Source organism: Eutrigla gurnardus (genome assembly GCF_963514095.1).
Source record: "Eutrigla gurnardus genome assembly, chromosome: 5".
NCBI lineage: Eukaryota > Metazoa > Chordata > Actinopteri > Perciformes > Triglidae > Eutrigla > Eutrigla gurnardus.
The window spans coordinates 19,726,961-19,752,493 of record NC_139919.1 but is presented as its reverse complement, the minus strand read 5'-3'; the positions used below and the strand labels follow the sequence as shown (position 1 = coordinate 19,752,493).

At 42.0% G+C, this 25,533-nt stretch overlaps 1 protein-coding gene across 5 annotated transcripts in view; it reads right to left on the bottom strand.

The window, feature by feature from the left end:
• The window catches only part of macrod1 (mono-ADP ribosylhydrolase 1), a 95,534-nt gene that overhangs the window by 13,542 nt on the left and 56,459 nt on the right, over positions 1-25,533 (bottom strand). For all 5 annotated transcript variants that reach the window (XR_014597194.1, XM_084010021.1, XM_084010020.1 and 2 more), the window contains exons 4-6: positions 24,716-24,745; positions 15,695-15,811; positions 232-353 (exon numbers count right to left, since the gene is read on the bottom strand). Coding sequence is in view for 4 of the 5 variants with exons in the window: in XM_084010021.1 (XP_083866147.1) it covers positions 232-353; positions 15,695-15,811; positions 24,716-24,745 (269 nt within the window). In the remaining variant the exon portion in view is untranslated. The remainder of the gene's footprint in view (positions 1-231; positions 354-15,694; positions 15,812-24,715; positions 24,746-25,533) is intronic.

Below are 25,533 nucleotides of genomic sequence, written 5' to 3'. Positions count from 1 at the left end.
TGCATTGGTGTTTTTCTTTGACTTTAACACCTCATGCTGTTGTGAAACCTCCCGCCTGGTGTGTTTCATAAAACCTTTACACAACTCAACAATCCTTTTCCCTCTCTCTTACAATCGGACTGTAATTTCCTTTTGAAAAATGTTCATGTGATAAATCTTTTACACAGTCATGACCCAGCCCCGTTTCCTCCTTGCAACCACCCCTTCCTCTCCTCACCCCTCCGTCCTCACCACAGAGCATGCAGCGTTCTCGGTGGCTGCTTCCAGGCTGTTCTTGTAGCACGACCTCAGGGCTTTCCTCTCCTCCTCTCCCACTCCCCTTTGTGCAATCGGCCCCACGGTGTGGATCACATCTGCAGAGACAGCGAGAGGCGGAGAGGAAGAAGATGAAACACTTTCATATCACAGTGTGACAGATATGAAGATAGAAGGGAAATATAAGTAAAATATATCTCAAGTTTTAATCTCCCCAGTCAAATTCCCCATATATTCAGTGTTTATTATGACAGCCACATTTAATATATCATTTTATCATTTAAAAAAAAAATACAAGTCAGAAAGATTTCGCCCGAGTGTTGACATAACATCTGTATAAATATTTAACTGTATCCCATCAGATCTTAATGTAAGTTCAATTTAACTAGTGTTAACATCCACCTATCACATTAACACTAAAATGTTCAACATTATTCATGCTAATTACCAAAATAGTCTAACTGGAACGGATGACTTTCAGTTTAATTAATGCTGTGTTCATGTCATGTCACAAACTTTTTAGTTCAAGACATTTAAATAGCATTCATGTCAAGATTTGTGTCAACATTCATGCCGTAACTGGAAAAGTTAGGTTTTTTATGAAAGTTCCAATATACAACTCTGTGCTTAATAATACATGAATGCCTGAAGCACCAACGTTCAAAGTAATTAAATCCAAATTTCGAGTATAAAGTGGTTTATTGCAAACACACACTCTTTTTTAGATCTCCTAATTCTTCGGGCACAAAACTGCCCAACTATATATATTATCTTTCCTCTGTGCAGGTCCGTCACACAGTCAGTTAGAACTCATTACATCAGCTGTCACACCTGGTTTTTATCAGCTGTGGTTTGCTGACACCAATCTGCTCCCGATGATTGCGTTTAAGTAAAATCCAAAGCTTGAGACTAAAACAACTCCTTGGTCTGTTTTATGACAAGTAAGCTTTCTCTTACATATGTGTTAAAATCAGGGAATCTCTCAGTCAAACCTGTCTCCAGGCCAGGAAAACAGAAAGCACGCATGAAGCCAAACAGGAACCATCACATCAACACGGGCTCCTCTTGTGAGCACCTCAGGTGGAAGGTGGTCCATGTTTGTCACATTTCACTCAGCAATGCTTTGACACATTCAGAAACCTGTAACCAGGCTGCAGACACGCACTCAGCTCCCTGTCTTACCCTCAATATACGTTACAGCATTAGCTGTTAAATGTAAGATTGTAGCCATAAAACGCACGGCTGCCACTGGCTTAGATGCTGCATGTCATTTTTAAATATAAAACTGGACACCTTTAGCCAGAGACACCTGTAACAGAATGGTGTGTGAGTGTTATAAATAATGAATTCAATCATTTGGATCCAAATTAAGAAAGTGCTGGTGTGTTTGGAGCTGTGAACCAATTACCCCGTAAGGTACCTGAACAAACAGTATCAACAGCTGTCACTGTTGCCAAGAGCTGATGACCTTCAATTTGGCTGCCAGAGGATGTACCATGTCTCTCTGTGAGACTAATTATCACATAAATGTTTAACTAACATGGTTTCTTCCACACAAACTACAAACCTCGTTTCTAATATTTGTAATAATTGTAATAATATCTAATCTCTTCGTTTTTTTCTCCCATGGAGCTGTTGGAACGCTGCACACTGTGTGCACTTGTCAAGTTAATGAATGATTATTTTCTTCCAGGTGTCTTCCAAATGTTTCAATTGGACTAACTGATTAAATAGTATTGAAGGATAGAGGAGAGAGAGCGAGTGAGAGAGGGAGAGAGAGAGACAGAGAGAGAGAGAGAGGGGGGGGGGGAGAAAACAAGATACAGACACAAGCAGAGAGAGGATGGAGAGCGATGTGGTTTACATGCCTACGCTGCTGATATCACATGTTCTGATGGGGCTCAGCATGTTGCACTCAGCCTGAATACCAACACTGTGATAACCAACGTATTTCATTTCAACAAGGACACAATAGGGTCAAAATAATCTCAGTTTCCTAACTATACAGATCTGTCTCGACATTTTAGTCTTGGTGTGCAGCCAAGTCAAAACCTCGAACCTGCTTGGTCGTCATAAAAGCAGGAGGGTACAGGAGATTGCAACCTCACTAACGATGGAAGATATTCACTTCTTATCGTCAAATAAAGAAAAACAAACCTGCAACAAATATGACCAGATGTAATAGCTTTTACAGGGTTTTGCAGAGTTATGAATCAATTATGTTGTGTGTGTGTGTGTGTGTGTGTGTGTGGGGGGGGGGGGGGGGGGGGGAGTACATTTCCTATGATGCTTCAGGGGATGTAAACAGGCTGTGGGCTACATCTATGCGTGTTTCAATCAACACACACATTTGACCACAATTAAAATGCAAATTTCCAAATGCACACATTACAAACTGAATAAACATTTCTATTTTACATACAGTGATTGCAAATTTGCACTTGTTTTCCAGTAATTTATAGGTAGATTTATGGAATATACTTTGCCATAGTCATCGGGGATATCATCGTGGTATTTCTATTGCCTCTAAACTACATAAACTACATTCCCATAGCACCCGTCCAGTTTTTCATGACCAGTACCATTGCCTAAAACAATATGAGCCTAATAATTAATTCAATTAAAATGGACTTTACTACAACACACACACATTACCTCACACACACACACACACACACACACACACACACACACACACACACACACACACACACAGATAACAAGCCATCGACGCCACAGCAGCGAAGAAGCCCAGAAGAAGCTCTTTAATCCAGCCCTCCGAGGACAGGAGGCCATTAGGCAGAAAGATTTAACACAGTGTTTGGGATTCTTTTTTTGAAAATATGATCTGGTGATCTTATTTCAGAACCATAAATTCATAACAGAAGCGTAACACATCTTGCGTCCAAATCCCCGACACCTTTTACATGCTCATTTGTTGTTAGAATGTGTTTTAGTTGTATCCATTGACAAGGAAATTCTGCCCCTCTACAATACAATGATTGAGGATATTATCCTCAATCAATGGAGGATATTTGATATCTGCTCATTATGTTCAGACAGTGGAACTGCCAAAAACATACTGTATTGTTTTTTGTTGTTGTAAATAACAAAGCATGAGCTTTAAAGGTGAAAGAGTGGAAACCCTTAACTAATAGGAAACCTAATTTAAGCTCAACTGTAAAAGCACTTTTTATTTAAATCTCCTTCAAGATGAGTGCGGTAGCAAAAATGTTCATAACATGTAATACAGGTTTTACACATAACCATCTTTCTTTCATCAAAACCTGCTTAATTATAAGACATTATTGTAATATTCAAAATACAGAAAAATTATAGAGTGATACAAGTTAGTCAACTGGTGAACAAACTTGAAGAATATTGACACATAAATCCTTTGGATCAGATGGGCTACTTGTGAGTTTGCCTGATTGTGTTTTTTCATTTTAAACACTGTTAAATAAATGTTTCAACCATGCCAGGGTGTTGCTACAAGGACAGCAAAGAATGTTTCCTTTTTTATGTATTTTCAGAGGTTCAAGAGTCTTGACTCATAACTCATGAAGGAAAGTGCAATTATGTTTTCCCTCCTTTGAATATTTATTGTTGAGTGTCACTTGAAATTATATTTACTTATTTTGTTTTCTAAAGAAAATATGCCCCTGAAATTTGAACTTGAACATTAAGCAGGCAATTTAATTTTTATATTGTTATATCGGCTGCATTAACGGACTTGTTTTGATCATTTGCGGGGACGCGACAAGTTTTAAAACTACGATACGATAGTTAAAAACAAAATCATAACATCACAACAGCATATCATCACCTTATTAGGCTTTCAAGCATTGTAACACTATGTAGTGAAAGCATCTATTTGGAGAAGTGGTTTAGTCCACCTGATGAATAAAAGTCCAATATTAGCTCTGTTTTAAGTCTTTATCAACTCCTGAGGGAAATATGTGGCTCTCTAGCTGCTTATGGCTCCACTATGTTCATAGTAGGAGGGAACTTTTATTTTGGTGAAAACAGATGATTGCTGTGTGAAAATGGCACTGATAAAGAAGTGAGAGTGAAGCTATTATCAGTAAGGGCTGTAAAACCAAAACACTGAGCTGAAAGACAATAAAAACGCTGCAGAGTGCTGAAGAAAACTGCAGAGCTGGGTGATCATTATATACAGTTTATATATATACTGTATATATATATATATATATATATATATATGCTATCATTATACAGGAGAAGAGGAGCAACTTAAGTAAAAGAATATGCTGTGATGTGTGTGTGCCCCCCAAAGACCAGGAGTGCATGGATGAAAGTGCACTGCAGCTGCTACTTAAAGTGGAATCTACAGATGCAGATTGAAAGGAACTTGTCTGTGTAGTGTGACAGTCCTTCATCAAACTGCTCGCTGATGAAAAAGAGCACAGTTTCTGTGAAATCACTTAAAGGCATGAACCCACACAGAATGAAGAATAATAAGTGCTGCAATCAAGGCTGTTCATACATCGGCATGAATATTGGACACTTATATTCTTCTGTATATTATCAAAAGCGTACACTTCAAATTGCATGAAAGTGGAGGTGGATGTCCAAGATATGATGTAGATTTTTCCTGGGATTTGCCTCCTGAACATTGTCCATGTGTATAGACTTTATGAAAGCAACAGTAGGCTCTGTGTAAGAACATTGTCAGGTTTCTAGGGTAAAGGGGTAAAAAGGGTTGGACCCAAATGCAGGCGTAGACAAAAAGGTTTAAGGCAAACATATTTATTAAACTAACAAAACAAAGTTCAACTGAGGGAGGCCACGAGGGTAAAAGACAACATTAAAAAAGAAACACTATAACCAAAAAAGGACACGGGAACACAAGTAAATCCACAAAAACAGGGTAGTGCAGCATGCAGGGTCACGATCACTGTCCACACACATTTATCAACACAAGTCCAATTACTATATGTCTGCATCAAAATCATTGTTAAATATGCAAATAGGCATATTGTTTGTTTTCATGAACGGCCGAGGTGTGCAGCACTTTAAATGTTGCTCTGGCAAGGAATTGTGGCTCGGCGTAATCTCCTTTCCTTTCATATAGGAAGGTCCGTTGCATCAAATGCTAAAGGAGCTCTGAAAGGAAGCATTGGAGCTCCTTTCCTTTGCATTTAGAGAATTCAAACGGCTCTTATCATGGTGGCTACTTGTTTTGTTCCAGGTCATTTCTGCAGTTAGGAACCTTCCTAAGCAAAATAGACTATTCGACCGCAGCCCCAGACTATACACACAGGGAGGCAGGGAGCTGACGAGGGTCAGGAGAAACACATTACAGCAGGTAGCTAATCAACACGAGAGGCTGGGGGAGTCAAGACACCAGAAACAACAAGGACCAACTACGAGACAGGAAACCACAAAGCGGACAAAAACTACAAAATAAGACCAGGAAAAACCACAATCATGATAAACATTGCATTACAGCTTTTTTTCTCTATGGATTAGTGTGCAGATCTTCCAATTTGGTTTATAAAATGAAAGACATCTACAAATTCCAATTCTACAACCCAGAAAGATACTATTTCAATAAACGACTAATATTGGAGGGGTTGTATTACAGTCACATTTGATAGGCTGGGGGCAGTGAGATTTTGGCATTTGGCACTGATTAATTGACTAATTGTTTCCACTCTATGAAACACTTGAGTTTTGTTAGTTTTGAATCACAGCTCACAATTATTAATTTGGACAACACAAATTTGTAGATCATACATTATCACGGTATAATTTAGCTGAAATTCACCCAGCCTCTTTTGTGAAATATTCTGATGATAATTGTCAGCTCATTACAGACAGGACTAAACATTTTTAATAACAGAACATTGACGTACCTTTTAATACAGCTTAATTTTTTATTTTAACGCCAAAGCTGCTGAGTGAGCATTAGAAAACCCTTTCTTATACTGTCACATCAGGAGACAAAATGCTGGTTTAAAACCGCATATTTAAGGGCTCGGATGATATGATGATGAATCACTATGGTGATTCATCAGAGCAGAGACGATTTTATTTATAGTGTATGAGAAAGCTGCAGATTAGAACGGAATCGGACGTGAGTTTGCAGATGAAACGCTCCCGGACACGTGAGCTTAATTACCGTGGTCAAACACGCAGTTAGGCATGAAGGAACGCAGTGAAAAGGACAGTACGAACGCAGAAGTACAGTGTCATCACAACATTAGTGTGTGTGATTGTTTATGTTGTCACATGAGTGTGTTTACTATACCATACTCAGTCTGAACTACTCCGGCAGTCCAGCAGTCCAGAGTGATGAGCATGTGCTCTGAAAGTCGTTCAGCCATGCCGCTGCATCGCCGCACCACTCAGCTGGGGGGGGGGGGGGGTTCATAACTCGGTCGTGTGTGTGTTTAATGTGTGTGTGGTGCTGGTGCGGTTCAACAGTGGGTCACACGGTGGTCCGTCATCTCCATTTCATCTGTTAAATGTCACCGTGACACTGTTACAAATTCACACACACACACACAAAAGTAGAGGCAATGTTTCTGCTAAAAGTGAATTATGATCGATGATTGGTAATTGTTGCTAACCCAATTATCTGTTCACCGCTGTTTCCTCCTTCTCTGTCATCTTTTCTTTCTCCATCTCTTCCCCTCTTCCCCTGTCCATCCATCTTTCCTCTCACTCGAGCTTTCTGTTTCAGTGTGTATGTCCTCTGTCGTCACTCCTCTCCCCGTCTCCCTCCTTTGCCATTACCTCATCCAGTCATCCCACCTCTCCTGTCGCCTCATTGCCCTCTCCTCCATCCCCCCCGTCACCTATTCCTTCCTCTCTACTTCCATTTTAACCATCCTTCACTCTCCCATCATCCCTCCTCTCCATCCTCCTTTTCAAACCCCATCTGTCCCTCTCCTACCTTGTCTCTTTCATCCCTCCATTATCCCCCTGCATTCTTGCCGCTCCCTTGCTCCCTCCCCACTTCCATTATATATTCCTCTTACCCCCTCTCCCCTACTTCTCCTCTTTCACCCTCTCTCTCCCTCTCTCTCCCTCTCTCTCTCCGTCACCTGAGGTAGACAGTTCTGTCAGGAGTCGGCCTTATTTACCGCCTCTCTTCGCTCCTGTTTACATTATCGATCGGCAGGGTTGCTTTAGTTCCACCATACATCAACACCACCCATTCCACCCAATCCTTGGCTCACATTTCCCTGAAACACAGAGAGGAGGGGGGGGGGGGGGGGGGTAGATGGGGAGATGGAAAGCTAGCAGAGCATGTTCGGATGTGTGAGGGATTTATGTGTGAAGGAGAGAGTGTTGAACAGTGTGTTATGGAGCGTGTGTGAGGAGCGGTGTTAGAGGGAGAAAGTGGATGTGTGTCTTCTGAAAGTGTGTGTGTAACTGTGAAATGAGCCTTCGTGAGGTCGTACTGATGCATGGGTGACCAGGCCTGGTGCACCAGCAGTCGGCGTCCAAGTTCATCCCAAAGGTGTCGGTGTCAGAAAACAGCGTCCGTATATGGACCCGACTGTGTGTAAAGCTTTAAAGCAGAACTCCAAACGGCGATTCCTCTGGTTACACAAAGAAGTGATTGTATAGAAGTCTATGAGAAAATGACCCTATACTTCTAGGTTGATTTATTACTTCAGTGAACAATTTCCTAATGAGATCTCAATCGCCAGGTTTCCTAAAAAGAAAATGCTTTTTTTGATTTTGCAAATGATGGTCCCATTTAGAGTGAAACAGATCATAAAGCAGGTTATGCTTTGGGGGGCGTGGCTACCTTATGATCGACAGATCGTTACCACATGTTGCCTGGTCTTTCCTGATTTTTTTCGCCTTACAACTTTAATCCTTTCACAGTGCGTTTTCAGTTCATGCTAGTTAATAGTAACAAAATAAAAATCTTATTCAGTGTTTGGTTGTACTTAATTCCACCCTCGGGTGGGATTCTGTTTCCAAAAAAAAAGATGTCGTCATCCAAAATGCAAAAGTCTTCAAAGAGGCAAGGCAAACTCTTAAACACAGTCTATGGTTGAGACAGGTTTAATGTTTTAGTATAAAGACCTTCAACAGGTTTTCACAGAAAAGGTTTCGTGGACCTAAATGGACCAATCCTATTGTGCCCAAATCACCACCTCAGTAGTCCTTTCCTGTGGTGTTGTTCAGTTTCTGCCTGTTTGTGGATTAATGAGGAGGGAACTTAACAGACGGCTCTTTCATGCTGATTTTGCACATAACAGGCAAAGCATTTATTCAACAAGCAGGTTTATGCTGTTTACCTTCCAGCAGCTATGACTGTGGTAGTTGCTTACAGTGCAAAAAAAACAAAAAAAACCCTGAACATCTAATGGCCATGTTTCATCATCCAGCGAGAGGTTGAATATTTTCAAATTGCCATTACAGGAATGTGCACACATGTCGAGTGTGTATAACATGTCAGTTTATCATATGAAACGAAGGCATTTAAAACTGCCTGCAGATGAACATTAGTATGCAATATGATTTAATGACTGTCGTTGCTCTGTGGTCGTGCATTGACGTGTCTTTGCAGCTACGGGGCTGAAAAGGTCTTCCACGCAGGGCAGGGAAGCCAGACCTATTGTAAAACAGATGTGAGGTATTTGATTTTTACCCTGCAGACCGTGTTTCCAAAGACTAAGCTTCATTGGACATAATAAGATATTTGGTGTAATGATTTGATTCTGGCCATATCACATTTAATCTAACTCTTTAGTTTTCTAACTCAATATCCAATTATTTCTCCGGAAATTGTCCTTTGCTTACGGACTTGTTTAAAGCAATAGTTCTTTAAATCTCCAACCAGCTTTTTTATCAAATTGTAATTAAAGTATTGAACATTTAATAATTAATTAAAGTATTGAACATTTAAATACTCACTATAGAGTAGTTTAAAGTAGATAGTAACTATAGGTGTTAAATAAAAATAGAGCTAAAAAGTACAATCATTGAAATATAGAAGGCTTGAATTTGAAATTCAAGAAACATGGAAAATGTAAATTATTATCACAGGCTTGTATGTGAATTTTGATTTTTAATATTCTTAATAATGGAGATCATTTGTGGTGCAAAAAGATTGTTCCTATGGATCAACATCTCCTATTTCTCTGAAGCTAAATTCCAGTCTTTGCATAATAATTTAATACATGCAAGTGTAATAAATATAGTATAACTATACATACACAAGTAATTAAAGTAAGGTGGAGAGTGTGCAAGCTCTTCTTCTTTTCAGCATTCTTGCGACGCTGACTATGTCCATTAGTCTCCTCCAAAACCTTCTCTTTTATGTCAGTTGTCCTCTCTCAGATAACAAAGTGCTAATGTCCTCTGTGGTTTTATCCTGTTTACCACCTAATAATTATAATAATAATAATAGAATATAATAAATAATATGCTTCTTTCACCAAATTCTAAAAACACAGTCTGACAAATTTCAACACAAAATCTTAAACTGATGGCATTAAAACATTTTTTTATAAAACATGTTGCTACGCTTGTTTTATGGAGGACCCATCACACTGTATTACTTTTTTCAGGAAAAACAATGATAAACTAAAAAATTTAGTGAAAGGAAACGCAGTAACAGTGATGGTAAAAGGAACGGAGAAGCAAAGTAAAATTTGTACTTGAGTGCAGCTCCAACTATTCATCACACACCTAGTTTGCTCCTCTTTCATAAGCGGGCGTCAGTGAGCCTGAACAGAAGTTGACTGAGTGCCATCCGGTGACACCCGCCCCGGCTTTTCTTTTTGTCTGCCATTCCAGCTTTTTTCCTGCCAATTGTCATTACCCCCCCTATGGCCTCTCACCATTCCTACCTGGGAGGCCACGAGTCACTGCTCCTGTTTTCCATACTTAACGGCCATTCATCCATCCTCTCCCCTCCCCTTTCTCTCTCTCCTCTCTCTCTTCTCATACCTCCATCTGTCCCTCTCCTTTCTTTATCTGCTTTTAAAGCAGGAGGCAGGAACAAGTCTAGCTGGTCCTTTGTGTACCCGGCGTCAGTTTGTGCTCAACCAAGCGGACAGAGCTAGTAAACCCAGGCCCGGGCCTTTGGCACAAAAACAAGGCTCAGGTCTTGTAAAGGCCCCCGACGGCTCTCCCTATCTGTTTCCACCTTTCTCTGAAAAAGACAGAGGGGCAGTTATTCTAAACACGAGGACAAGAATGGACGGAGAAGCAGGAACAAGATGCCGATGCTGAAAGGAGCGGACATAATTCTCTTCATCAGAGAGCAAAGGCGTTTTTTCACTCTGAAACTCTTTTTCCCTTAGCCAAGAAACACTGGAACTTTTTTTTTTTTAAATCCATTTTCATTCCTTCAAGGCGACTGAATTAAGTGAATGAATTAACACCAGGGCTGCTGTGATCATCATCATCACCACGCTCCTCATCATCAGCAGCAGCAGCTTTGATGAAGCTTTTTCACACCTCGAAGGATCACACTGTTGACGCCGAGGCAGGAAGAAGCAAAGACGTCGACAACCTTGTCAAAAAAAAAACCTCCCCAGCTAGCAAGGTATCACAGTCTGAACGCTACCGTCTTTAGCCCAGAGCCTTGTCAAGTCTCTTGGCACCACTAAAGAAACTTTACTGCTGATGATGATGGGAAAAGAGGGGGGAGGGGGAGGGGGTGAGATGATGAGGGAAAACAAAGGTGCAAGCGAGAAAGAAGAAGAAGAAGGAGGGGGAGATATAAGAGGAGAAGAGAGTGGGCGAAGTGGTACAAAGGTGAGGAGAAGATGAGATGAATGGGAGAAAACAAGGTGTTTAAGTTGTTGATCACGACACGCAGAGACGCCACATTTTCCAAAGAAAGAAAAACAGACGAGAGAGAGAGACAGGGCAACAGGCGAAGCAGGGAGACAGAGTTCTAGGAGGAGAGGAAGAGGGGGAGTACGGGAGAGCTGCAGTGAGGATTTTAATTAGCGGTAATTGGCCACCGAGGGAACAGAAGCTGGGAGATGGCAGGCGGGAGAGGGAAGAGAGAGGGAAGCATAACAGCCAGTTTTAGACAGAGTGAAATGTCTCTCTTGCTTTGTACCTCTCTATTTCCTTCAGCGCTTTCTCTATCTGAGCCTTTCCATCTCCATCTTGTTTAGCCTCCATCTTTTCCCACCTCCAACTGTGCTACTCCCGCTTACTCCCCAAACATCATTCTTCACTCTTTACCAATTCCCCCCTTAAATACAAAACCCTGCAAACAGAACGTATTTGGGATAACATTAAAGCAATATGTGCAATTAAACTACAAAGCTTTGCCAATTTGAGCTACAGGATCATTTCAAAATGCAGTTAATTCGATTTTTGGAATTAAATCTAAAACAAAAGAAAGATGTACGGCAGCTATGTTTGACCGACAGATGACCTGCAGACCAAATGTGACTGCAAAGGTGTCTTTTTTGTTTTTTTTTATCTATTCCATATTTCATTTATTTAAACATTCAACTAATCTGAAAGCTGCTGCAATCAACATTTAATATTTACAATAGATCACACACTTGTATTGAGAATTATCAATCAACTCTGCAATTCCCATCAGCCCTACTGAGTATTTTAGCGACTTTATGTTTGGCTTCATTCTCCCCAGCTGTTAATTGTTCCTTTTTTTTGTATCGAAAAATGTTTGAAAAGCCCACAGTAGTCTACCTGCTCAGCACCAAATGGCAGAGGGACAATGTTGGAGAGTAGCTGGTGAACAAAGCATTTAGCAGCAAAGATATTTGTCAAGGAATTTTGGGAGAGACCAAAAACAGAGCTAAGAAAATGGATATTGCTCCATTGAACCTATTTTAGTGACAACGCTGCTACTGGCAAGCAAATAAAATGTATCTGTATTGCCTTTAACGAGAATTGTTAACCCGTGCGGTTGACTGCACTTTAAGTCCTCCATGTCTGATTTTGCAATGAACTGGTCGTCCTGTGATGGTTCAGCTCATCAACATAATACGAAGGTTGTAAATCTTCACCGACGTCACGAGCAGAGTGCTCCCTTTTACTGGATGTAAATAGTGATTATGGTTCTGACCTCAGGTTGACTCTCTCTCGCTAGCTCTGTTTAGACCCGCCCCTGCCAGCACCTTTCCTCCCCAGCGTGGCACGCTGTTGTATCTTGTGTTCAGCGGGGGAGCGAGGGCCGGCTGGGGAACACGTTAGCGAAGTTACAGCTGTGTTCATTGGTACACAGGTGAGCTCTGGGGTGCTGGGTTGACCAGACAACACTTTTGCCCAAGTTCCCCTGTCTGGCAACCATAAACACACATGAACATGCACCTTCACAACACGCGGCTCGCTCACAAGAGAGCAACACACTCACTTAACGCACGCACAAACAGCCTGATCTCAAAACCGTTCCACTCCTAATCAAGTCCTCCTAATTGGAGAAGCTCATTTGCCCCAAAATTGACAGATTGCTGATTTAACTGCCTTTACGTTTTGGTTAATATATGAATTAAGACAGGGCCTGCTTGAAATGTTCCAGCTGTCATTTGTCAACATCCCCAAATTGCATGTGACTCTTGCTAAACAGCAGCGGCAGTAGTGCCATGCGCTGCGGGTGTTGCTAGGTTACGGTACTGGGATGCTGCTGGCTAAGTGGCTGCGGGCTTGTTGACGGACACTCTGTATGGAGGGCTGACAGCAGGTCCTAGACCATTTGGCAACTTGTGAGTCAGGCGCCCTTTAAATCCCACATCTGGTGGCAAGCCCGTACGAATCAAGATCAAAGTGTTGGCTTTGAGATTGGACCTGTCTCTCAACCTCCATGCCTCTCTCCTGTCGGGTTTCATTTTCACTATTTTTCTCTTTTCCGCGGCGTCGCTCTGCCTTCACACAGTCCTCTGCCTGCATTGTTATCCCTTCTTTGCTTTCCGTGTGTTGTTGCTGTCTCGCCTCTCTCCCTCATGCTGAGAGGTAATCAAGCCCTGTTGTGAGTGTTTAAGCACCGGAGTGTTGAATTATTCTTGGGACTTAATATTTTTCTGAGAAGAAAGAGTCACTCTCCATACCATGCTGTGTAACGACCAAGCTCGCACGAATGCACACACCCCCTTCTCACACACAGTTAGTCGGTGAGTCATGATAGTCCATCACACAGCTCTCATGCTGACGGTTTAGTTACAGGTAAGAGATAGGACCTGACAGCCAACCCACACTGTATACACTGATATGCCATGCTCACAGGTACTATAGCCGATATTCAGATCATCAATATGGCAGCAAACAACTATTATCTATGCAAAGAGTTTGCGAGTCAGAGCTCTATTGACAAAGCTGGGCCAGCCATGCGTGCATCAATAGTGCATGCTCGTGCACGTGCCCCACTGGCTCGCTCACGGCTGCCACGCTGAACTGTAGTTATGCAGCGGGTGAAGCTGATAATGATGCTGTCGCGACTGATGCCGTTGGCGTGGAGACGTAGCACTCATCCTCCGCTTCCCCTTCGGGTGAGCTCGGTCAGCACTTTCGCCGTAGTTTGCGCAGTTAGCGCCGTTAGCATTGTCAGCTACGAGCTCAGCCCGTGAACAAAGATTGGACGATGGAGTGTACATCGGCATGAGAGAAATGCACACATAAGGACCCGTGAGCCACAGAATCCACTCACATGTACAAACATTATAGCTAACATCCACAAAGTCAACCAACGGAGGGAGAACGGACAATGTAAGAACTCATCTCCTCCCTGTCTTCAGCTTCCCTCACATCCGTCCCCTCCCCCACGCCACTTCGCTTTATTTTCATTTCATTTACCACTCCTTCCTTATCTTTCTCTTCTACTCCTGCTCTCCATTCTGCCTTGGGCTCGCCTTTATCATCGCTTCTTTTTCCTTTTTTTCTCTCCTTTCACTGTGAACTTAAACTCTCTGTGGAACCATAAGCTGATATCACACAGACTCAGTGTTCCTTTAATCCCCCCCTCTCTCACTCAAACACACACACACACACACACACACACACACACACACACACACACCTGGGTGGTCATACACAGAGCTTGGGAAGGCATTATTGTAATATCTATTGGTGTCATGCTGTGTGTGTGCCAATACAGTGGTTGGTAAAATCATGGTTAGCACCTAACTAAAGATCACTTTTAAAATGAGGGGGTGGGAGGCGTAACTGTATGAGTGTATTATATACAGTATCAGTCAAGCAATATTTTACGTGTAACTATTGATTCAAAGACTTTTATGATGGACGATCCATCATTTTGCATTGTTGTAGTCAATTAGCATTGCACTCCTGCAACATTGTCAGACAGTGGAAAATGGATCACAATCGAGATGACAGAGATATCATCTTTTTTCATCCCGCACATTCTTCATCCATGTCAAAAGCTGGCGCCTACATTACCCACCATGCCGCTCAACCACCGACAGTTCAGTCAGCGATTCGGGTGTGTTGTGCACACAGCTAAAGTAGCCTTGAGCTGTTCAACAGCAATCAGAGATTTAGGGCCAAAACAGAGGTCTCACTACTTTCTAACTCCACATCAGCAGATTTTGTTGTCGTCTTCAGCCCCCAAACCAACGCTTACTCATGTGACATCACCTTGAGTCCCATTAGATTTCACACAGCTCCCTCTGGGGAGTAGAACTAGCCACAACCTGTATACACACTTATTGTGATAAATTGGTGGAGCTCCTCTAAAAGAAATCCGACTTGGGGAGAATTGTCATAATAAGTGACTTATTCCCTTATTTCTATTAAGCACTCAATTAAAAAATACGATAAACTTGTAATTCTTTTAATTTAACCCCAACCTAAGCATTTAGGAAATGTTAACATGTGGAGGAAAAAGGACGACCTGCTCTTCCCACTGACTTAACCACCAACAGTGAACCAGTAGTTCCCAATCTGGGGTGTTTAAATTTTAAAAAAGATAGTCTACAGATGAATCAAAAGTGGATATAATAGTTGACTGCAGCCAGGAAGAGAGTGTTGTTAAGAATGTGGTAGCTGCTGTTCAGTTCTTCTCCTTGATGTCTACATACTGAGACTCTCTCCACAGTCACATGGTGTGTTTTAGATGTCAGGGAAGCTGGAGGGGATTTTTTTTTCCGAAATAAAACACCTAGAAAAGCTTTTTCTGTCATGTTGAATCTCCAGTTTCATCACATTAAACACGGCAGAATGGAGTGCCACTTAATAATTGAGTGCCATTTACTTTGCTATAAATGGAAGGCATGGATACCTAGATGAGTAGTGTTGGCTGGAAAGAATAGCTGATCTACTTAGCAGAAGAAAAACATTTGTATACAGAGTATACAGATTTTAATATGTTTTTCATTCACGTGGTTGTCTGACCTTAATTTATCTCAAGGAAAATCAACTGTGCAGCTTCCTTTTCTTCCAACATGCTGCACATTCACACCTGGAGGCAGTCCAACAGTAAAGTCACATGCTTTATACTCACACTTTGCTGGGAGGCCGTAACCACAGGTGATCTTGGCCTCTCCGGTCTCACAGCCGTGAAGGGAAGCGCATTCCTTTACTAGGATTGGACCTGCAGCACGGTGGATCGCTCCGTCCACTGAAGAGAAGAAGACAGCAGATTCAGAGAGGTGTCTCACTTATGTGAATCCTCAGCGAGCTGACTTCTTTAAGGGGGTCTACATTTGAAGTTCAGCACACACATTCACAGGTGTCAAAGCTGAGAGCTGAAAGGACCTGCATAATGTTGGGATTAGTGGTGAATGGTTGATTTCCCCATCTTCTGCTATTTGCTCACTTTTCACCCCGAAATCCTCCTTTTCCTTTTTCTTTTAATAAGTCAAAGCATCTGTCTCTCTGTGTGTCTATGTAATCGATTTTATAGCCACTGCCTTAATTACTCCATTTAATGTGTTATTAAGGACTCAGCTGACTTTGACTTTTTGGTCAATTAGTCTTTATTAATTACATTTTCATAAATCTGTATCTATCTTTGATCCACACCACATCTAAAGACCGTGACTGTTCATTTCCAGGAGGGCAATGATGCAGGAAAAGCAATTTTCGCCGTGTCAATTACCAGTTTCAGTCACACTCGATGCACCCCTTGCAGTTAGACATATTTCCTCAAAGTTCATATTCATACCATCTCAACAGCTTTATTATTATGGCTCTCAGCATTATGGACCTAAGAAAGCAGCATTCAACTTCTAAAAAAAAACGATCACACCCGAAACAAATGAAGATGTAATATGGTTTGAGTGCTGCAATGCAAAACAAAAACAAGCAAAATTGTTTAACATCAAGGGACAGTTCTTCAAGGAGAAAATATTTAACTACCATTTTTAAAAGACAAAGAAAGCAAGGTGTAGTGTAGAATTAAAGCAAAAAGGTTGCATCGGAATAACTTTTGCGTAGCCTTCCCTCTTTCCTGTCACATTCATTAAAGTTTCTTAATCATTTAGACAGAAACACAACTTTAGACTGTGCCACTTTGTCGGGGAACTTTTTTAAGTAAGTATTTTTGTTATCGGCGACTCCCACAGTGGCCGATGGCTGTGCAGTCGCCACCAGTCACACGGAGATCTACTTTTCCTGAAAATGACTATGTGCATGTGATTAATCCCTGATAACAATCTAAACAACTAAACTACTCAGAGACGGGGAGAGTGGGGGAGCGCTCTCTAAATGCACAACGACACTTTCTGTTAGATATTTCTTATTTAGATCATTTGAAATTTTCTTTCAGAAAATAATTATCCATTCTTATGAGAAAACCCTTCAACTCATTCTTAAAAAATGTGTGACTGCAAAAAAAATGATCCGTTCTCTGGTATTGGCTGATTAATCGGCTATCAGCTTTTTCCTGCTCTGAACCATTATACTGGCCTTTAAAAATCCACTATCCGTCAACATGGAATCATGACAGCAATTATGGCTTTATATATTTAAATATCATTGTCTCACAATGTCATCAGCAAGTGTGCCAGTAGCTTCACCATCACCAGCATTTGCAGGCCCGTAAGATTCTGGTGCTTTTCTTTCAAATTCAGAGGTCTAATGTAGGAGTCTCGTGTCAATAAGTCATAATTAACCCCACGAACAAAAACATCTGTCAGAAATGACCTTGTCACTGGACTGTGACACATGTCAGCAATTGGTAAAAATAGTACAATAACACCCATCCATATGTCACAGCTCGGCGAGTCGGCCCGTGGCTCTTATCTCCATCTGACTGTATACAGAGCAGCTGTTGCAGCGGTGTGTTTCGCCCCAACCGAGTAGCTCCAGGCAGGGGTCTGGTGTTATCTGAACGTTATTGTGTTAAGATGGCATATCGCATGCCGTGAGCTGTAGTGTGCCATGTCATGCTGTGCCATGTTGAACTGGGCCGCACCGTGAGCTAAGCATGAGTGTGAGGTTGTGAAAGGCAAGCTTTGAACACCGGCTACCTCCTCAGGGTGCACAGAAACAAGCTCAAATACCATGTTCATGCTGTGTGTGTGTGTGTGTGTGTGTGTATATCCTCGTCAAAGCACATGCGCTACCGCGCACAGATGTATTCACTTGTGTATGTGTGTGTGTGGTGTGTGTTTGTGTGTGGGTGTGGGAAGAGTCCTTGAGGTGGCACACATACACAAGCTGCACACGCTAACTTTGAAGCAGGCCAACTCTGAAATAGAGAACAAGTGTGATAAGACGGAGAGATGGGAAAGAGAAGGAGGGAGTAAGGAAGGGGAATAAGGGAGAGAGCAGCCGATGTAAAAATAGTCTGGAGGGAGATAAGGAAACGGGCAGGAAAAACAGAATCAAAAGAAAAAGACACTGAAAATGAACTGAAACGTAAACCCACCATACCTGCTGTTTCAGGTTTGACAGTTACATGAATGTGTGCGTTCCCCCAGTGTTTATGAGGGGAATGCATGATTGGGATAAAAAAACATCCACACAATATTGACATTTTCAAGTCTTTATCGTTTATTTATGCAGGGAGACCTCATGATTTACAATGACCTTATTTAAGATTGTTTGATTTTTATTTTTCTGTAACGAACTTTTAAGGTCAAGTCATTCCAATATGTTTTAGTGACATTTTGTGTTAAGATATAATATATTGATAATTATCAGGATACTAATGTGAATCGCAATTATTTTAGCCAGTATAATCGTGATATGACATTTGCCTATCTGCTCAGAATCACACATTTATACATCATGTGGTTGCAGATGTGAACACAATGAATCTTCTACACAACATGTGCAACAAAAACGCAACAGAGCACATATGCATGTGTGCTAAACAACAAGATTAAGTAGCACGTGTCCTAGCGTGGAAAAGCTGTTTGAAAGACAGTTAATTTAGGAGTTATATGACATCACAGAGAGCATGTGACAATCAGGGATATCTAAGCACTGATCCCTGCATGTTAGCATCACACGAAGACACCACATTAGTGTTGTTTGTGCAGTTTCATGCAGCTATACGTTCACTTTGTCAAATATATTTCTCACTACAACTGCATACCTCCAGTCAAATTAATTTTAAATTCAAATTATTATAGCTTTGAGATTTAGGCCACAATTAATAGGTGGTTAAGGTTTAGGGACCGTTGACTTGCGTTTGTAAAGGGGAAACAAAAAAGCTGTCTTCCATGTTAACATCTAGTAGTCACTGGTTGCAGACACCGAAAAGCTTCTGTAGGTTTCATCACGCTTTTGCTTTTTGCGGCTCATATGAGTATGAATCGTTGGGCCAGGGTGCTTGAGGATGAAATGCCTAAAATTTCTTTGCAATCCAGAACTTTTTCCTCCATACGCATACTTGCTCCCTGAAATGGCAACCTTCCTTCTTTGTTTCCATCGTAACGACACGTTAGAGGGCTTTCTCACTTGGATGTGAAGGTAGTTGCCGAATAGATATATAACTACAGTGTCCATCTCATTTAATAGATCAGGTGTCACATCACTTCTAAATGCAGGCATGCATGCTTTCACATAAATCACTCTTTGAAGAAGAAAAGGAAGCCTTTGTTCTTTTCATGCAAGTTAGATTTCCACCTCCTCTACTTACACCTATTCAGTCTGTCCGTGACTCCCACCTCTAGGACATAAAGAGCTGTCCCTCAAACTACATTCACTTAAGACAGCCAATGTTAGCTTTCTTTCAGACTGTGGAAACTTCTGACTCTGTGGGAGCCGGTGTAATAGCCCAGCATGACCGCCGCATGCCACGGAGGAGATTCAGTCACTGTTCTGTCACTTCAATACGGTCGGAAAAATGAAGGGGGAATTCAGGAGCAGAGGGGGGTGCAAATGAAAGATTGTTTGAAGTGAAGCCGCACAAGCAGTACTTTTTCATCCCCGGCACACATGCAGGTGTATTAGTGCTCAAGGATGGCAACAACATCTAATATTTCTACAGAATATGATCAACTGAGTCCATCTGGTCATGCTGCGTAGGCCAAAATAACAGAATTAAAATATATTTTTCCTGAGGAATTGTAAACTTTTTGAAAAAGAAAATTAACAAATGCTCTGTATTGATTTCTGCAATGTCACGTTATTCATTGTACCAACATCCGATTGAATTGAAATTGAATTCTGATGTGCTTGTGACTCGTGGTTTTGGCTCTAATAGTGACTCGGCTCCAGGGATAAAAAAGTCAGTCTGTCGAGCGGTCAATTCACCACAAACTGTACAATTTCATTGGATTGATTTGGAATTTAGAACAAACATGCATTAATCTACTTTGCTGTAAGTGTTTAGTGGAAATATTTAGGCCACTATTAAATGCTAAGTTTTAAAAAATCTGAAACTCCAAATATCAGATGTCAGACGCAACTCCAGTCTTGTTTTCTTTATTCTGTCAATTGTATGGGTGCTTGTCACTTATGTCTTAAAAAAAAAAAAAAAAAAACATATTGGCACAATACACAGCGCGCACACACACACACACACACACACACACACACACACACACACACACACACACACACACACACACACACACACACACACACACTCCTGCATGGTATTGATGTGTCCCTAATTTAGACAGCGGAGACCAGGGAAGCCCAATCTAAATGAGCATCAATGCAGTGAGTGATGCTTGTTCATGCTCCACTGACTCCGTCACATGCAAATGGCGTACCTGAACTACTCAACAATCAGCCGTAATTGGCTACACCTAATGCCACCAACAGACATCAACATGAATTAGTCATGAATGTATTTTATATTAATAGACAGGCACAAAATCTTTTAGGAAGTGTCAAACTAATTTCCATATTTAAAAAAAAAAACAGCCTTCATTATTAAGCCTTCATTAGCATACAAAATATCACATCATTTTTTTCTGCTACTGAATCCCAGTCTTTCAGGGAATATGAGATGGGACAGAGATATAAAAAAACGATGTAGACTCACACAGAGACAGAGAAATGCGAGACGAGGGATTGGAGAGCACAGTTGGACAAAGAGCAATCGGTTTGGAAGAGGATCAAGTGTAAAAAAAGGGTTTGGTGAAGAGAGGGAGGGATAAAGGGGCTAAAACTAGATGAATGGCAAGCGGGGGTTCAGAGAGCAGAATGGATAAAAAGGATGCAATAGATGGAGGGATGCAGAAAGGGGGTAGAAATGAGTGTTTTGGCTCCTGTAGACCAGTAAACAGCCAGCTAAGCAGGCAGCTGACCAGTTTAGGTGTTATCGTGCCTCCCTCAGAGGCTCTGTATTGACTGACTCTGGGGGAGACGGGGAGGGAGGGCCAGAAAGTAGGGGCGACTGGGAAGTGATAATTGGTGATATGCTCACCTGGCAAGTAGCCTGTAACCCTGTGGGCCTCACAAACAAACACAAATGCATGCACACATGCATACACACACACACACACACACACACACACACACACACACACACACACACATACACACACAAGCACACACACGTCTGCAATGTTACATGCCAGGACAAGCTTTACCCCCACCATCCACCCTTACAAACACACACACATAATCACACACACGCACACACACACACACACACACACACACACACACACACACACACACACACACACACACACACACAGGTAAATTGACATTAGAGTAAAACCAATCCCGAGGTCTCTCCTATGGAATACTAATATGACTGCCCTTGCCAGCTGACCTCTTATAGGCCAAACAGGCTGTCCGTCAAACTAATGGGGCGGAACACTGGCATATTGCTTTCCCACAATCCCTCAGCAGAGCCAGGACACTCATTTACTTCAGTCAGCTTGTTGCCAAGGCAACATTTAGGATGGGAGTAGTGGTGGATGCACACCCCCACACACACACACTTGCTTCACACATGCTAGTGTACTTGTTTACCCAAACTTGACATGCAACCTGTTAAATGCTACCATGAACTTATCTACATACACAGATGAACACGACTGATGCAGAGAATTTTTGTATGCGACAGAGACACTGACAGCTGTATGTGGAAGGTACATTAAGTGCTCTTTGCCTGTCGCCGCATCTCCCCCGCCCTAAAACCAATCTTCTGCTCTCTCCTTTTTATTCACAAAACATGCTCTCTTGTTCACTTGTTCTGAAAGGCGAGCAGACAAGCCTGCCCTCCGCCTGCATTTATTCTCCTCATCCAGACAAGGAGACAGCAGAGAGAGGGGCTGCACTGCAGACACACGGGGACAACAGCCCAGAGACTTCCAGAGCAGGGTATCAAACCTCATCCCCGTTCTGGGGGATTGATTATAGATGTCAGCACACTTAAAGTAAGCTCTGCTAGAAAATCCAGTGCAAGAGAGGATTTTGTGTCCCCCCCCCCCCCCCCCCCCCCCCAAATAAAAAATGTAAGTGGATAAAATTTTAATTGGAATCGTGCTCATCTATTGTGTGCAGGGTCCGGATGTCTTAAAACACGTAAACCAATCATGTTCAGGCACCGTCATCTTGGCTGGTTCACATCCTGTTCCACTCTGTCTCCACAGACCCCGAACAGGCTCTCTGATACTAGCTGCAGTGTGTCTGTTTGATCAGTAAATCGTTATTATACAAGTCAACACATTGCCTCGCTGATTTCAGCAGATAAAAAAAAAAATGAAATTCTCAAAACTCAATTATGAATAAAAACAGTTACCGTTTCACGCTAGAGGTTTCGAACTGATCCGTTTTCAAAGCAGCTCGAATGAACATTTGGCTTGCTTCAAAAGGTGCAAGATAAGGATTGGGAGCATTTTGATTGCCTCTCATCGGCTCTCAGCAGCTCTCAACATGGTGATGGCGAGCCGGTAACTCACGGCCAACGCTGCTAACAGCACTAACAGTGCAAACAACAGCGGAAGTGCTGACAGTGCTAACAGTGTTTACATGTGTGTGTGGGGGGGTGCTACGATGCCGTCAGGCGGGACGGCGTTATCAGCTGTGCTCAGTGTAAGCAGTGCAGAGCGACGGCTGTGAGCTAACCAGTGGGGCGCATTCACGAACGTACACTAGAAGCATGCCGGATATGTCTAACGCATGCAGAGGCCTGATGAACAAGGTTACCATCTATATGTTGCAACTGTCTGACTAAACCTCCAATCATCCAATCATAATCTGGGATTTCTTTTCTGTTCGGTAAATCAATCAACGTAGTGAAACGTTGAAATGGTCGATAGACTCTGGAATGAATGCAAAACTGCAGCCAGTGGACATAAAAAATTTTGATTTCCTGCCCTTGAGCTTCTTGTTGATGTGCTGCCACAGCTCAGCACCCCTCCAGACGGAAGAAAACAATGTGGACAGGTGTGTGTTTGATCTAACTGAATGACATTTACCCAGGCACCCTTGAGACTGTGTAGTAAAGACCCTTTGATGAAAAAAATATTCACTAAGCCTGAATGACTGAATGTTGCTCAGTGCGATCTCAGCAAATGGATATGCATACTGAATATTTTTTTTCCACTGGGCTCCAGTCATGCTTTATCTGTGGACCTCCGTTGCTTTTGTCTGTCTCGTCGTCTCATTCTAACCACCATCTCCCTCTCGTCTTTTGTTTGTTCCACTCTTCCCCTCGTCTCCACGCTTACCTCGCTCTCTAATTAACACCTACTGTAGCCTCTTTCTGCCTTAGCAAACCCCAAAGGACGGAGCTGGAAAGAGAGACAGCGAGGGGGAAATAAATACAATAAGAAAGAGATGCAAGAAATCAACAGAGTAAAAGAGGAGTGGAGAGAAACAGATTAAAAAAAAAATTAAATGTTGGATTGTTGGATATGTAGCCTCCTCCAACCCTTGGGTGGACGTTTTTGCAACTATAAATTGTGAGCACATTTAATCAAATTAAGAAGCCAATGTAAGCACGATTTCCATTGGTACAAATGCAGAGCCTGATGCACACACACACATATTCGCAGGCGCTCTGGAAACCATCTGTCTTTGTAGAGCCATCAGAGAGTTCAGGAGAACATCAAACGATGCTATAGATCTTGAGGTGCTTGACTGCATGTACTGTATGTGTCACAAGACAAGGGAGCAGTGTGCAGTCCATTTTTATGGCTTGAGGCTCAGCTGGAGTATATCAGCCAGGGTGGAGCCTGTGTGTGTGTGTGTGTGTGTGTGTGGACACTACGTGTGTGTGTGTGGACTTACGGCTTCAGCAGAACACTTCAGGTAAGCATATGCACTTTTTAGAGGTATGCAAATTCACTGAACTCACAAACGAATGCAGATGCACATGTACAGGTGTGCCACTAGATATGTCACCATGGAGACTGGAAAGCAAAAACACGTGCACGTGTGTGCACACGAGCACCCATAACGTAGAAATTGGAAGGTTGAAAATGACAGTCCAAGTGAGCTGGTCTGAAAGGCTAAAGCTGTTTGCCCAAATGAAGAAAAAGAAAAACAACCACAGGCAAATGCGTCAGCACCCAAATTTGCAAGTGCGCGCGCGCACACACACACACACACACACACACACACACACACACACACACACACACACAGGTGGAGAGGAGTGTGAGTTTTAGCGAATGCGGCATTAGCTGTACAGATTTATTACAAGTATCGATTAAGCCTGGACGTCTAACATCACACGCACGCAGCAAAGCACTGAGTCAACAATACACTGAAAAATGACTGTTTATATCCAGAGCACTCCACAACCATAAATTATGAGCCATCGACTTTGCACCTGCGTTCACTCACGAGCGCACAGAAACACGGCGAGACAGACACACACGGTGCAGCATGCAAACGCAAGCCTGAACACCTGCCACAACAAAGAGCTACCTGCTCCCAAAACAAAGAAATATACAGACAGATATGACACACCGGCACACTGCCTTTGGCTAGTACGTCGAACTGCGTCATCTGATTAAAGGGACATTTTATGCCTTTGTGTGTCCAGGGAGGATCATTTGCACCACAAAGCTACACTATTAATAACAACGGAGGCCTACAATGATCTTGGCAAAGCAAACACACAGTCAGCCGATGGATCAGACAGGTTGTGACTTACCTCCACCTCCGCCGAGCAGAGTCTTGTTGGCTGAAAGACAGAGAGGAGAGGAGAAATAGTCAAGAAACACTCGACTCTAAAACAAGTCTTGAAATAAGCTGAAAATAATGCAAAATCTAATGAGGACCACATCTGAAGTCAAGGCTTTAATTTATCATTCGCAACGATATTAACCATACAATGTAGAATTTAAACTAATTTGTCAATTCATGAATCAATTAACAATACAAAATACATTTAATTGGCTAATGTTTTGAAAGTGGATTAACTGATGGGGTTAATCAAGAATAGCAAATGTTCAACATTTTCTGCTCTGCTGTGTTTTATATCGTTTTAGAAGTTGAATATCTGTTGGCCAGCACACATCAAAGCTCTCAGAACTTGTGAGGAGCATTTTAAAAGACATTTATGCACTGGTTAAATAATCAACAGTTTCATCAATGATAAAAAAAAAAAATAATGCAACCCAAATAACAACTAATACAAAACACAGTACTGAACAATCCTGAATTCCAAGGTTACATCGCTAGTTTTTGATTGCTTCTGCAACAGATCACAGATATAATCAGTGTTAAAAACACTATTTTGTGGTCATAGATACTCTGGGCTCTCTACTACCTTGACCCTTCACCAGATAATAAATACACAACATCAGCAACAACTCTTCACTGTATTTATTAACAGTTCAGAACATTTTGTCATTCGCACTTCGTGTGTGCCACTGTGATGTGTTCAGAAACTCTAATTGGGTGACTTTGTGTGTACCACAATAACTTTTGCTCATATTTACTTGGTGGGGAAACAATGTCCTCGTATTA